The 15,002-nt window shown below is 43.9% G+C and overlaps 1 protein-coding gene across 1 annotated transcript; it reads left to right on the plus strand.

The window, feature by feature from the left end:
- Window positions 1-1,056: 1,056 nt before the first annotated feature.
- On the plus strand, window positions 1,057-1,941 carry LOC146786057 (taste receptor type 2 member 40-like). The gene has a single exon (XM_085633150.1). The coding sequence runs from the start codon at window positions 1,057-1,059 to the stop codon at window positions 1,939-1,941; it is 885 nt and encodes a 294-aa protein (XP_085489276.1).
- Window positions 1,942-15,002: the final 13,061 nt, after the last annotated feature.

Genomic DNA, 15,002 nt, shown 5'->3' on the forward strand with positions numbered 1-15,002 from the left:
AAATATATGAATAACAAACGTACCTTCTAATTTCTCAGCCTCAAGTAACAGCTATGAGATTGTGGCACCACCACATCTTCGATAGCCCTCTCAAAATTACATTCTCCAGGACACAATCTTGAAAGTTCTTATTTGCCAGTTACTAACATCACACAACTATCTCATGCAAATGCATCACATATTAAGGTTCAATAGGATGTGTACCTGTCCTACACCTGTGGGCCTACATCTTTAGCTATTTAAAAATAAAATGAATGAAATGGTTTAAATAAATAAATTCACCACACGATTGCCAGGGGACAACACAAGTGATATTTAGCAATGGTGTTAGCAGAGAAGTTTCTTTATAATGAGTTGCTTTTATAGAGAAAAGAGCAATATTTACTGTAATGTATATTAGATATCTTAAGTTTTTCTATTGTAATTAAAACATTTTAAAATAATTAACAATGTATAAATATTAAAGTAAATTACTAAATTTGCTCTTTGGTTGGAAAACCATTTAAAGGAGAATGATGGAATGAAAAGGCAATTGCATCTATTTTAAAACAATTATATTCAACCTGATTTTGGTCACACAGAATGCAAATCTCAGTGGCGTAACGTTTGCCCCCATGGTGCAAGGGACAAGCTCCAGGCGCCCTCCTCAGCACAGTACACTGTGTTTGGGACTAAAGTGCTAGGTGGTGGGCCGGGGGCGGGGAGGGCTGCTCAATGTACTTTACAGGGGGAACCCCTCAAGTTTCGTTACACCAGTGGCAACTGACATTCAGATTCAAATTGCAGTTTTTTTACTTGTAGGGGTTTGTAAAATAGCTTCTCTGATCTTAAAAATGGTTGAAGAATGAGGATGAAAAAATATGGCAGATTTGCATTAATGCAAAGCCAACTGTAGGATTATGACAAGAAAGACATGAGTGGTAATTTGAACCAGGTGCAGCTGTCGGCTCAGGACTCTTTAAAAGATCACCGCGCCAGAAACGTAGAGAAGCCTCAGGTGCGACCAGTATTGGTCTTTGTGAATTCCCTGAGCGAACGGATAAAAAAGGAAAGAAAATGGAGGATTCATTTATGACAGAAGTTGTGAATATTGCAGTGACCTTGATTGGAATTCTCGCCAATGCATTCATTGTGGTGTTCTATCTCCTGGCCTGGGCTCAAGGAAGAAGGCTGAATTCCTGCGATCTCATCTCAGTGTCTCTAGGATTTGAATCCATATTCTATCAGTGTAGTTTTGCTATTTTCAGTCTGCTGAACGTTAATCATATCTACGTCAATTTTCGAGTCTATCATTTATTTATAATGTACTCTAGCAGCACAACATTTTGGCTCAATGCCTGCCTCTGCATCTTCTACTGTGTGAAGATTGTGGACTTCAGCCACCACCTCTTCATCAGGCTGAAGATGAGGATCTCGAAGATGGTGCCCTGGATGCTCCTGGGGTCAGTCGTGGGGCCCATCGCCCTCGGTATCTCATCATACTCGAGTCCATATGGAGAATCCCTGGAGCATTCAACAGATGATCTAATATCTAACGTGACTATCAACAATACAGCACTGAATATTTCATATTCATACCTTTATGCAGCTGTTGCTCTTGGTATTTGCTTCCCTCTTGTCCTCGACATTGCTTCCATGACACTCATACTCACTTCCCTCTACAGACACACCCAGAGGATGAGAAACAATGCATCGGGCTTCAGCCAGCCCCAGCTGCAGTCTCATTACAGGGCAGCCACAATGATGGGGTTCCTCCTTTCAACAAACATTTCATTTTTTATTTCACAGATTCTCATACTGTGTACAACAGACTTCTTAATATTTTCTATCTGCAGTGTTACTATTGTCTTTTCTATAACTGCACAGCCCATTGTCTTAATTCTGGGAAATCCCAAACTGAGGGATGCGCTCTGGAAGATCCTCAATCCTTGGAGGCAGTAAAGAACTCACCCACGGAATGCATCTCTCCGGCTAAAGGGATTAATTGCACTGGATTGCATTCACTTCAGACATCCCTTCAACTCCAGACCTAACGATCTGTTTTTTGTGTGTTTTGTATTTGATTCGTGATGTGTTTAAGCCATTTTACAAAGATAACTGTTCTGGAGGGAATGGATTGTGTAGGTTTTAAATAAGCTTTTAGTACAATAGAAAATGATAATTAATTTTAAAGAGAATTTTAATTGATTTTACAGTTTTCTGTATTCCTATTGATTCTTCCGTTCTTCAATCTCTTATTTTTAATTCTAAAATACACCTTTGTCAAAATTTATTTCACACTGAATCCAGTCCACCACAAAGGTGAACGGCAGTCCATGTATTAGATACATTAGCACAATAATTTTCTTTGAACACAATTTAATAACATTATTTAAGGACAAGGAATACTTCACTATGCTGAATATTCACGTCTGTTGATAACGGAGATATACAGTGATCACAAGAATGCAGAGTGGCACAAGGGTCTCCCCAACTGAGTGCACGTTATTTCCTCGTATATGTTTATAAAGTTGGGTGACACTTTATTCTCAATCCTATGCCCATTTTAATGGTGGGAGTAAACTGAATGAGGCTTGTAAAGGTCAAAGATGTCAAAGAGGCACCATGGATGTCTATTTCTACAAAGGTTGTGCTGAATCCTTTTAATCTATTTAATCTTTCCTTAATGTTCATTAATAGGCTTTTAAGCCACATGCTGCCATGTCATTTTCATTGTCCTGCTGGAGAAAGATAGTGGTGAAATGCCAGAACTAAGAAACACTCTAGTGTTCCATTGCCTTGGCAAGAGGTGGTTTGATGCTTCCAGCAGGCCATCGCCCAGGGCTTTAAGTTGGGTAGAAAAACTAGGGGGGTCTCTCAAAGGGGTGTGGCTGATCTAAATAAAAGCACATAAGCTAAAACTCTGTGCTTAGCATAGTGTGCCACCCCACTGGTATTTTGCTGCTTCTGTGATTGCATCCAGATATCTAATACAACAAGTAACATAACACCTACAGCAAGTCAGTCCTGTTGGCTGTGTCAATGATTGCTAGCTGTGTAAGAAAAATAAGCAACAACTATGACTTTGCTGTATAGAATATTGAATAACGAGTTTCTTTGAACATCAAAGGTAGTGAAGGGTGGTACTTTTGCAGAGTTAAGATTTTATTGCACCCTGAGGCTGGCAGCAAAAACGGAGACCCTAATAGGGACCAGTCTCAGCACCTGGATTTTAGAACTGCCGATGCTGAGCACCGGCAGGACCCGTCCCACTTAAAGCCATGCTGCCACCGTTCACCTTGAGGCTGAGGCTAACCACTGGCGGTTAAGCCTTATTCCGTGCCTCAAAGAGGGTAGGGTGCAATAAATGTTTTCACATCTGGTTCTCCTACTGGCCAAGTAAAGAGTGGCTATCTGCTTAATGTCCAACCTTGGGCACAAGATACAGACATGGCCCAGGGACCTGGTGGAATGGGCTTGGATGGAGTTGAGATGCATGAAAGAGGTTTCCACTGATGAGCGCCAGGAGGAAGATTGCCCAGAGTGGAAGAACATGCTGCACGGAATGACAGAGGCATTGGCACATGAGCCCTCAGCCTAGAAAACTAGCCAGGGTGGATTGCCCCCATGCTGGGATGGAGTCACGCCTGCTGTGCTGAGTCAGTGCAAGATTGACAGTGCCCTGCTGCTGCTGACTGGTGGAAAACTTGAACTATGAGGATAGTAGGGCAGTTGGCCTTGATTGGAGACTCAGTCGCGAGGAAATCTGACCTGCTGTGCCCAATGTGGGTAGCAACTGTTGCGAAGGGGGCTGGGGGTATGCAGAGCATAACAGTGAAGAATAGCTAATTTCCCTTGGATGAAGATTGTGCACTCATGTGTGGAAACAATGGAAACATGACCTGTACCTTTGGCGCTCTGACACAACTGCAAGTTGCATGCCATCAATCTTCCCGTAGTGACTGTATCGCTGTTTACTTTGATATGTTTTTCTTGAAAAAATAAAAATAAAACAATTTTAAAAAACAATAATATTTAAACAAGACTAGCTTTTTTTCTATTCTATCTTTCCCAAGGTCATTATTTTAGCGCTGCGTTTTAAACCCTTTTGGCAAAAAATATGTTAATATATGTGTTTCATTCCTCTGTGACCTTTTAAAAACTTTTTTTTAAGATTCCTCATTCCCCTCCGGTTGTCCTATTTGAGATCTCTTTCCTGAGGGTGACCTGATCTCAGATCTCAAGTGGGTGCAGACTACCCACCAGGGAAATATCATGCTGAACTCTTTGGCACTCCATGGATTTTTCAGCCCGCACCGAAACATTAAAAACAGCAATAGGGTAAAACCATAGGACAGAGAGCTTAACTCCAAGAGCTCATCAGAACCTTATCCTTCCAATCTCCCTTTCTTTCGAACCACTTAACCAATAGTAGCCAATACATACAGAGAAACCGTGAGCGCTGCGAAAACCAAAGCTTAGTTAATTACTTGCCAAATGTACTGATCTATTGCATTGCGCGAATGACAATTGACTACTAATTGTGTTCTGCTGTGAGTTCAGTCACCGCCTGCTTTTAACAAATTCCTTTTATCTGCACTTGTGTTGTTGTACTCACCCTCGCACTGCCATCAGTAACTTCGAGGCATCTAGGGAGTCCATTGTCCCCCGGTCCGTCACGGCTGTTGTGCCGATTGAACGGAGGGGACGTGGCTCCTCCCCCTGCACCTCCCCTCACTTCCTGCCACCTGCCCTGACCCGCATAAAGCTGAGGAGGTCACGGCCGCGCAGCAGAGAAACCGTGAGCGCTGCGAAAACCAAAACTTAGTTAATTACTTGCCAAATGTACTGATCTATTGCATTGCGCGAATGACAACTGACTACTAATTGTGTTCTGCTGTGAGTTCAGTCACCGCCTGCTTTTAACAAATTCCTTTTATCTGCACTTGTGCTGTTGTACTCACCCTCGCACTGCCATCAGTAACTTCGAGGCATCTAGGGAGTCCATTGTCCCCCGGTCCGTCACGGCTGTTGTGCCGATTGAATGGAGGGGACGTGGCTCCTCCCCCTGCACCTCCCCTCACTTCCTGCCGCCTGCCCTGACCCGCATAAAGCTGAGGAGGTCACGGCCGCGCAGCAGAGAAACCGTGAGCGCTGCGAAAACCAAAACTTAGTTAATTACTTGCCAAATGTACTGATCTATTGCATTGCGCGAATGACAATTGACTACTAATTGTGTTCTGCTGTGAGTTCAGTCACCGCCTGCTTTTAACAAATTCCTTTTTCTCTGCACTTGTGTTGTTGTACTCACCCTCGCACTGCCATCAGTAACTTCGAGGCCTCTAGGGAGTCCATTGTCCCCCGGTCCGTCATGGCTGTTGTGCCGATTGAACGGAGGGGACGTGGCTCCTTCCCCTGCACCTCCCCTCACTTCCTGCCGCCTGCCCTGACCCGCATAAAACCAGATGGGACTAAGGCCGCGCAGCGGACGCGCGCAGCGGGCTCGCCGCCGGCGCGCCAAAGGCGCACAAAAGGCAAGCCCGTCTGCGCCCGTCCGCGGCCGGTCGGGCCCAGGGGCCAGTTCCCCTGCCTCTCCCCGAAAATATGCATCGACCATGCTCAGAGAGCTGCATGGGAAACGGAAGATCGCTACCCCCACCCGCCTTTGTTTGGCTGAAGCAGGTATCTTATGCAACAGATCTTCTTTTCCTGAAGTCCTCCCCACCCACGATTCTGACACGCCTACAAACGGCATCTCGCCCCTCACTTTTAGCACTCAATGCCTAGTGGGCCTCTCTGTTATATATTTAAATACTCGTTCTATGGTGAAACACCAACTTGAGATCCTCCAACTCTTACAGTTGGAGAGGCCTGATTTACTTCTCCTTACGGAAACGTGGCTTACGGATGAATCTACACCGGACATTCTGGCAGCTGTGCCAGATAATTATTATATTTTGCAAACTAACCGCCCCTCAGGGAAAGCGGGTGGCAGGGTTGCCGCCATTATCCTTAAAGACCATCAATTCAAAACTATGGAGATTAAGGGCATATCTTCTGTCGATAGTCTAGTCATTAAACTAGAATCCCCAAAATCGTCTTTTTCTTGCGCCCTGTTTTACAGACCCCCCTGCTGTATGCCCACTTTTCCCCAGGCCCTAGGAGAAATGATCTCTCACCTGGCGATTATTCACGCTAGACTCCTTATTATAGGGGACTTCAATTATTGGCCCTCAGATGCCAGGGAGAGCGCCAGCTCTATTGAACTTACAGATCTTTTGTTGGGTATGAACTGCACCCAACACGTGCAGGCACCTACCCACACCAAGGGACATATATTAGACCAGGTTTGGACAACGAACATTACCCCCTCGTCCCTTTTGATCTATCCATGCACCTGGTCGGATCATCATTTTGTGTCCTTCACCTTACCGGAAGTTCAACTCCCTAGACCTAAACCGACCAAAAACCTTAAGTCAAGGAGCTGGAAAAATGTTAATATTGACCTTCTTTGTTCCCATCTTACTCTTACGACCCCTATTGACTCGGAGTCAATCCACGATCAGGCCACAAACCTCAAGTCCTGGCTTGAATCCGCAAGTGAGCACGTCGCTCCGCTCAAGTACATTAAAACCTGTAGACCACATGACGCTCAGCGGTGGTTTTCTACGGACCTAAAAATTAAGAAACTTACTCTCAGACAAGCTGAGCGTAAGTGGAGACTCCACTATCACTCAGTAGACAAAAATCTCTACATCACCCTATTAAAGGAATATAAAAGTGCCATCCTTCAAACAAAAACAGACTACTTTTCGAAAAAGGTGTTAGACTCAGCCACTAAAGCTAAAGACATTTATTCTATAGTCAGTGAGCTGTCTAAACCTGACAGAATAGTGCCTAAGCTTATTCCCTCTCAATCTCTTTGCGATTCACTTAATTCCTACTTTATGGATAAGATTACTGATATTAAAGCTAGCATCCCGCCCTCTTGCACCCCCTTCACTCCCCCCAAAACCCAGGACCTGCCACCTCCGATGATCCAGCTTCCTCCCATTTCCTTGGAAACCTTCTTGGGGTTACTAAAAAGAGTCAGCTCAGGGTCCCCAACAGACTGCTGTCCCCCTCACATCCTTGAGCAGATCCTCTCCAGGTGTCCTGACCATTCTCTCTCCCTCTTAAATAAATCACTCCAAGAGGGCATAGTCCCCAACCTTTTTAAGCATGCGAAAATTATCCCTATACAGAAGAAGCCAGGTGCCGACCCCTCCATCCCCGGCAACTACCGTCCCATATCGCTCCTACCATACCTTAGCAAAGTCCTTGAGGCCCACGTCTCCTTACAGCTAAGCTCTTTTGTGGAGCTGCATCATATTTTGGACCCTCACCAAGCCGGCTTCTGCCCCTTTCACTCCACCGAATCTGTCATTTTGACAGTGATGGACGAGCTTAGAGGGAGTGCTGACAAAGGGATTACTCAGGCTCTGGTGCTCCTGGATCTGTCTGCGGCTTTTGACACGGTAGATCATAACATCCTTTTAGACCGTGTCAACAATGCCGGGATCCAGGGGCGGGCTTTGGATTGGATTTCCTCTTTTCTTAGCAATAGATCTCAATCAGTCCGTCTTGCCAACTTTTCGTCTAAAAAGAGGAAACTCTCCTGTGGAGTCCCTCAGGGCTCCTCCCTTTCCCCGCTTTTGTTTAATCTTTATCTTCTCCCATTAATCTCCTCTCTTCGGGACAGGGAAGTTGTAACCTACAACTATGCGGATGACCTTCAGCTGATTTTCAATATCAGCATCCTCCCCTCTTCGTTAAACCACTTTCAGGATACTATGACATTTATCAGTGAATGGATGAATAGAAACCAGCTGAAACTTAACCCTGATAAAACGAAGTTAATTCTCACGGGTGGCCCTGCTAACCCATGGAACTCAAACTTTTGGCCTCCCCACTTAGGCAACCCCCCCTCCCCAGTTAGTTCCGCTAAGAGCCTTGGAATACTAATCAGCAACGACCTTTCGATGAAGGCCCAGATCAGCTCCGTGGTCTCAGCCGGCTTCCTCCAATTGCGCCGAATCAAAAAGATTAGTAGATTCCTTTCTCAAGAAGCCTTGACCTTGGTAATCCTAGCTTTGGTCATCTCCCGACTGGACTTCTCCAATTGCCTTTACGTAGGCATCCCAGCTTATCAGCTTAGACGCCTCCAACTTGTCCAGAATCAGGCGGCCAGGCTGATCTTCCATCAGCCTAGATGGCATCACATCCAGCCTCTTTTGAAGGAACTTCACTGGCTACCTGTGGCCAAATGAGGTCTTTTTAAACTGGGGTGCACCATTTTCAAATCTCTGTACGGAAGCTCACCAGCTTTCATTTCATCTAAAATAATACGCTATGTTCCCAACCGGCTTCTCCGGTCCCTCCATCACAACCTGCTAGTCATCCCTACCTTCAAACGTAAAAAAACGGGCGGCGCTCGTCTTGGAGTACTGGCACCACAGTTCTGGAATTCACTCCCGCTGGAGATAAGAACTGCCCCCACCTATCCCTTATTTAGGAAACTTTTGAAGACTCGGCTGTTTTCTCAGGCTTATGACAACTAGCTCCTGTCTTTTGCCGCCTCATGTTTCTCCTAGCGCCAAGAAACCGTTTTGTGAACGTGCGCTTTATAAATTCCATGTAACTTAACATAACATAACACATATGTCTTCTCCTATCCAGATCTATTGCATCTATTTTCAAGTTGTAAGTGACTGACCCCAACCACTCAATATACGTAGGTGGGAGGTCCCTGAGCCACCTCCTACAGATCTCCCTCCGGGCTGGGAGAATCATGTACAAAAGTAGTTTCGAACTCTCTATCTTTAATTTTCCCTGGCCGCTCCAGGTCCCGGAAATTCACAAGGGAAAGGCTTACCAGAATCCTAATATTCAGGATCTCGGACAGAGCTTTACACACCTCCTCCCAGTAGCTCGAAATTAAAAACCCTTTAAAGTTGTTGTCTCCCATGTCATACTGTCTTGTAAGAGTTTAATTAGCAAGGTACTCTTGCATTTTAAAAGTGTATGAAATCGTTTATGATAGATATATTAATTCTTAGTGCTTTATGTTCACCAAAAAAAATGTAGAGTGCCTCCTGCACTGTAAAAAAACGAATCACCTTTACTCTGAATATTAGGTAACCCTGTTACACTTTACCACTGCTAGATAGTTGTAAACTGCTTGTGCTCTGACCCCTAAACCTGAAAAAAATTGGCTTACACCCAATTGGCACACTTAACTTACTTATAGGTCCTCAGTAGAGTGATACTAATTGTACCAAGGGCCTGTAAAGTGCATGCTACTAGATGTCCAGCAGCACTCACTCACTTAGGAACCTTTTTAAACATATCTCAGACCTGCCATTGTGGTCTGTGTGCAGTTGCATACTGCAAATTTGACTTTACAAAATAACCACTTTGCCAAGCCTAAACCTCCCTTTCTAATGCATATATGTCACCCCTGAGCTAGGCCCTAAACAGCCCATTGGGCAGGGTGCTGAGTATTTAATGAAATGGGACATGTACTTTTAAGTTTAAGTACAGAAAAGCTCTTAAATTCATTTTTCACTATTGCCGGGCCTAACTCTCCCATTAGAAAACAGTGGTGTACATTTAATAACAGATAATTTCTCCTTGGCAACAAGTAGAAACATAATGTTTGGTATGTAATGTAATTTAAAACCATCTTTAATGGAAAAGATGAATTTTGTTGGACTTGACCCTCTCTGAAACCATCTTGATCCTGCACCTGTACCCATCCTAAGTGAGTCCTAACCCTCCAATGGGTGCTCTTCCAGTCTTGGACTCTTGGGATTGGTGCTAAAAGTGCCAATTTATAGCCCAAATCCAAAACTCAGGTTCTGAGAATCGACAAGAGACTCTATTTTAGGTACATCCACTTTGCAGCAGCTTCTGTTACGTTCAGCTTTGTGGAGTCCTCATCAGTTAATTTAGTGATTTTTGTAGTTGACCCTGACAAGGGTTGTGGATGTGGCTTGAGCAGGATTTCATACCCCTCAAACAACAACCCAATTTCTCAAATTGATGGCAGCAGTGGTCTACAGTACTCATGTTTGTGTATTACCATACAGTGATTAGTTTAACACTGAAATCACAGATAAATAATTTGACACCAGATTTAACCTGCTCTTAAACTCTCCATAGTTTGATTGGTTATTTGTCCTCCCTTTTCAAAATGTAAGTACCTCACCTCCTTTTTGGCTACAATTGAGATGGAGCTTCTCAAGATTGATAACCTTGGCAAGACTGAGCTGCAGAACCCCTGCAAGGAGTGGGGGCTAAATGTAGGACGTATGGCCACAAATGTGGACCTTCTAATGGCCCTCCATGCAGTCCACTCTAGAAAAGCCACAGAATGACAACGCTGAGGAGGAGGATGAGGATCTGGCCATGGACCCTAAGCTGCAGCTTCCTGAGGAAGAGGATAACTCATCAATAGGAGTGTATCCTCCCACAACCTGTCCGTTGAAGAGTTAGCAGACAAAAGCCTGAAAGGGAGTTTATGTTGCAGCTAGCCATGCTTAAAATGTAAGAGAAGCTGGCTCTGGTGGGAAAGAGAGTGGCTCATGAGAGAAACCACAGGTAGTCGTGCCGGGACACTTTCTAGTAGCCGTGCGCGCTATAAAAAGAGGTTAACATAACATAACAGCAGTTGAACTTCAGAGCCAAACAAGCAGAGTCCAGCAGCAATCGTGGTAGTGTACATTAAGGGCTTAATTTATGCGGTTTTGACTTAGGGCAGTTCAGCAAGTCACCTTTGCGTAGCTGCCATACCTCTAAGTGAAAGGGCAGGAATGCACCATATTTCTCTAATATGGTGCACTCGTGTCCTTTCCCCCACCACTGGCGCTATTTCGGAAGCCTAGCACCAATGCAGGCACCCTTACACTACGGTGCAAGGGTGACTGTATTGTCAGAAGGATTGTTTTTGTGCAGGAAGGTGCACATTCCTGCACAAAAAGAGTTCTGAGAGGCATGTTCCTCTTTTTATGTGTGCTGCAGAATGCTAGAAGAAAAAAGTTGTTTCTCTTTCTTACACCTCACCTCAGGAGGCGAAAGGTTTTGGTGATTCCCCAGGTTTACATGCTCTTGTACATCTGGTGAACCGTGAAAAATCCACGTGTGTTGTGTGGGAACACCCACTGCAAAGCTCATGGAACACCTCCTAAGTGCAGAGTAAGGAAGCACAGTGATTTGCGCTGCCTTGCGTTACTCCATATCTATGAGGCTACCGAAAGTCATGCAGAGTGACTTTGCATGACCTGATAAAGATGATTACAAGGTTTGCGCCACCAGAGCGTCACAAAAGGTGGCGCTTCGGCATAGCAAGTGGTTTATAAATATGCCACTCAGTATCCACTGGAGAGGTGAGAGTCTGCATACCAGAAAACCTTTAAAAATTCATACCTATGGTTATCCTAGATTTTTGTCGCTGTAGTGTCAAATAATGTACTTTATTTACCGAAATTGGTGTGGAATTTTTCTTGTGTTTTCACTTTAATACTGTTTACGTGTTGCATAAATACTTCACACATTGCCTCTAAGTTAATCCGGACTGCCTTTGTGCCAAACTAACGGAGGGTTAAGCATAGGTTAATTTAGTGACTCATTGTGGTTCACCCTGACAAGGATTGTGGATGTTGCTTGAGTAGGGTTTCACACCCCTTAACCAACAACCCAATTTCTCACAGATTTTACATCACAGTTCTGAAAATAACACTTTTGTAAAGTTGACATTTTCTTGTCCTAACTATTTTGTGCCTGTGTCCTGTGTCACATGATTAGGCACAGTTGGCACTTGGCCTTTGTGTATTCCTCCCAGACAGTGAGACAAAGGGAGACTGAGTGTCGGGAGGATGGGCAATCCTGCCAGGTTGGGATTGGCATTGCTGTTCTCTGCTCCTAATTACATTTCAAAGGGCTGCCTTGCAATACTCACAAAGAATTTTACATCAGCCTTTGTCACCCTAGACCTCTTAGGGGCTGTGTTATCGAAGGGGGGACAATTCCAGAACACAATGGTAGAAGGACTTAGACGTTTCTCCCCCTTCAAATGCTAGCACCAAGTATACATATTGAACCCTCAGACCAACTCATCAGTTCACTCCTGGACCTTTGGAGGACACTCAGAAGGAGTCCCTTTTATTTCAAAGGACTGCCCTACTACTTGAGGCCTGCTTTGTACCTCAGAAAGCTGTTGTGATGCTAACAGAGGACTGTCCAGCTGTGTGAAGCCTACCTCGTACCCTCAAAGGACTGTCATGCTGCTTGAGGCCTGCCTTGCTACCTGAACCCTAGACTACCTACCAGACTGACTCCAAGATTTTGTTGGCTAGCCACCTGTTCTGAGCGTCGGGCATAAAATGGTCCAACAACTTGAACCCTGAACCTAGACCCTGCCTAAAGTGAATCCTACCCTCAAACTGGTGCCCACCCAGTCCTAAACGCATGGAATTGGTGCTAAAGGTGCTGAACAACCAAAAACCTAAACCTGAGGAAGTTTCTCACTAGAAAGTGGTCTGAGAACCGATAGGAGCCCAGGACCTATCTGCTCACTGATCCACCCAGGGTGCATTGCTGGTGGACCTGAAGTCACGGCAGCTCCCACTATGTTCTTCAGCAGCAAGTCCTGTTCAGTAACTCCTCTCCAGAGGAGAATCCAGCCTCATGGAGACCTCATTGAACACAACCTGCAGCTCCATCCCAACTGCAGATTTTCAACTTCCAAAAAAGTGACAATGTCCAATCGTAGAAATCTTCACAGCTCCCTGACAATGATGCCTCCTCCCCGGACACTGCTGGCTGCCTTGCTCTGCTGAGCTCAGCCTTCTTAGAAATTCTTCCTAGAAGTTTCTTCTATGTCCAAAGGTAAGCTGAGACCCAGCCCAACTCCCTTTATGTATCCCAACTGCACTCCATGCAGTCAGCTTTAACTTTCGACTTTGCCCTAGTCTCGCTTGAACAGATAACAGTGTTTGGTCTTTGTTGTTTTTGGTACTATTTTTCATTTAAAAATTTAAAAGTTCATAACTCTACTTCTACTTATCGGATTTTTGTCATTTTGTCCTCAAAATATTCATTAAATCTTTCTCCATTCTTCTAAATTGTGAACTATACTTGAGTTGCGATTTACCTTTATTACTTTGTGTGTGCTGCATAGGAACTTAAGACAGCGCCTATAAGCTAAGCCTGGCTGCTGTTGTGTCAATCTACCATAGGGTTAAACACAGGTTATTTTAGTGATTTTTGTGGTTCACTGTGACAAGGATTATAGCTGTTGCATGTAAAAAGTATTCACCTCTCTCAACTAATAACCCATTTCTAATAGTATGAATTGTTGGTTCGACACTGTGCGGGGTCTAAAAGGTACTCTTTCCTTTAATATCCGTGGGGCCAGTGAAACAAGGGGAAGTGAAACAGGGAGACTCTAGTGCCGGGTGGTATGACAGTGCTCCAGCAAGCAATGCAAGGACTATCTAGTATATGGACTCCCATCTGACATAACTTGCAGATATCCTTGGAGGCAAGTGTGGTGCTCATTTTCACACCAACCACATACACCATAGTGCACAGAGCATAATTTATAGAGATTCACAACAGCATACATCATAGTCTATAGAGTCATGAACAATGTGTCTGGAGTTAATTGGTATATTATTTAGTTAATGGAATAAGTAAATCAGGTGCTGAATCGAGAATGAAATAGCCTCACATGAATGCAATCTACAGAATTTAGTCAAATGAAAACATCCACAATAGATATGTAAATAACTGCAGTCACGGGAAATATATTGGAACATTTTAGTCAACTTACCCTCCTATGTGTTTGCATATGTTGCCGATGCCATTTCATATTGAATAAAATATTACAATCACGTCTATGCAGATCTCTTGTCACATCAGGGTTCTCCAGAGGATGAGATCATGGAGTAAGTGAAACAAGATTTAGAGAAGGTGACACCTGCAGCAGCAGGCCAAAGCCTAGAACATTTGAGCTGAAAACAGAGGTAGTCAGATTACAAGCACCATTCAGTGAACTCCTATCAAGACACAACACTGAGGGCGCATTTCACAAAGGTAAACTTAGACCTGAAGTTTAAATTTAGACCTGACATTTAAGCTTAGACCTAAAGTCTCTCTTTAGACCTAAAATTTAACTTCACACCTAACGTTTGAGTTTAGATCTAAAGCCTACCTATAGTTTAAGTTTAGTCCTGAAGTCTAACTTACAACCAGACGTCTAACAATAGACCTGAAGTCTAAACTTGGACTTTAGGTCTAAACTTAGACTTTAGGTCTAAACTCGGACTTTAGGTCTAAACTTAGTCTTTGGGTCAAAACGTAGGCTTTAGGTGTAAAGTTAGACTTTATGCTTAAAGTTAGATTTCAGGTCTAAAATTAGACTTCAATTCTAAAGTAAGACTTTAGGTTTAAACTTAGATTTCATGTCTAAATTTACCTTTTTGAATCTGGCCCTCCATGTCCACTTAGTGTGTCTTCCGCAACTTGTGCATTTGAAATCTCTATGCTGCTTCTCAGAAACAGGAGGAGTGTTCATTAGTCAGCATTTGAATGACATGGCCACAGCATTCACAGCTGTATGGAAAATATGCACCGCATGTATTAGGGGGAATTCTTATTACTGAATATGCAATGATGAAGATGGCAGACAGAATCTACAAAAAGGCAACATTGTAATTTGTACAGATCACATATCGCTTCAGTGTATGACTTTTAAAAGTATCTTTCTTCCTCACCAGACACTCACCAAGACTTCATGAGGACATTTTGATACAGAACTAGGCCTTGGTGGCGCTCGCGGCGTTTCACTCCACAGAATTCTATGGAAGTACTGACAAGTATAACTCATTCAGTCATGAAGTACATGCATACCGACCCACGCATCTCATAGGTACCCAGCTTCTACCATTACTTCGTTCACCCCAGATGTATCCTTCATGGTA

This window comes from Triturus cristatus, chromosome 11, assembly GCF_964204655.1.
Source record: "Triturus cristatus chromosome 11, aTriCri1.1, whole genome shotgun sequence".
In the NCBI taxonomy this organism is placed as follows: Eukaryota; Metazoa; Chordata; class Amphibia; order Caudata; family Salamandridae; genus Triturus; species Triturus cristatus.

Excerpts from the sequence above, each read along its gene's own strand:
- LOC146786057 (XM_085633150.1), top strand. The coding sequence starts at position 1,057 with ATGGAGGATTCATTTATGACAGAAGTTGTGAATATTGCAGTGACCTTG.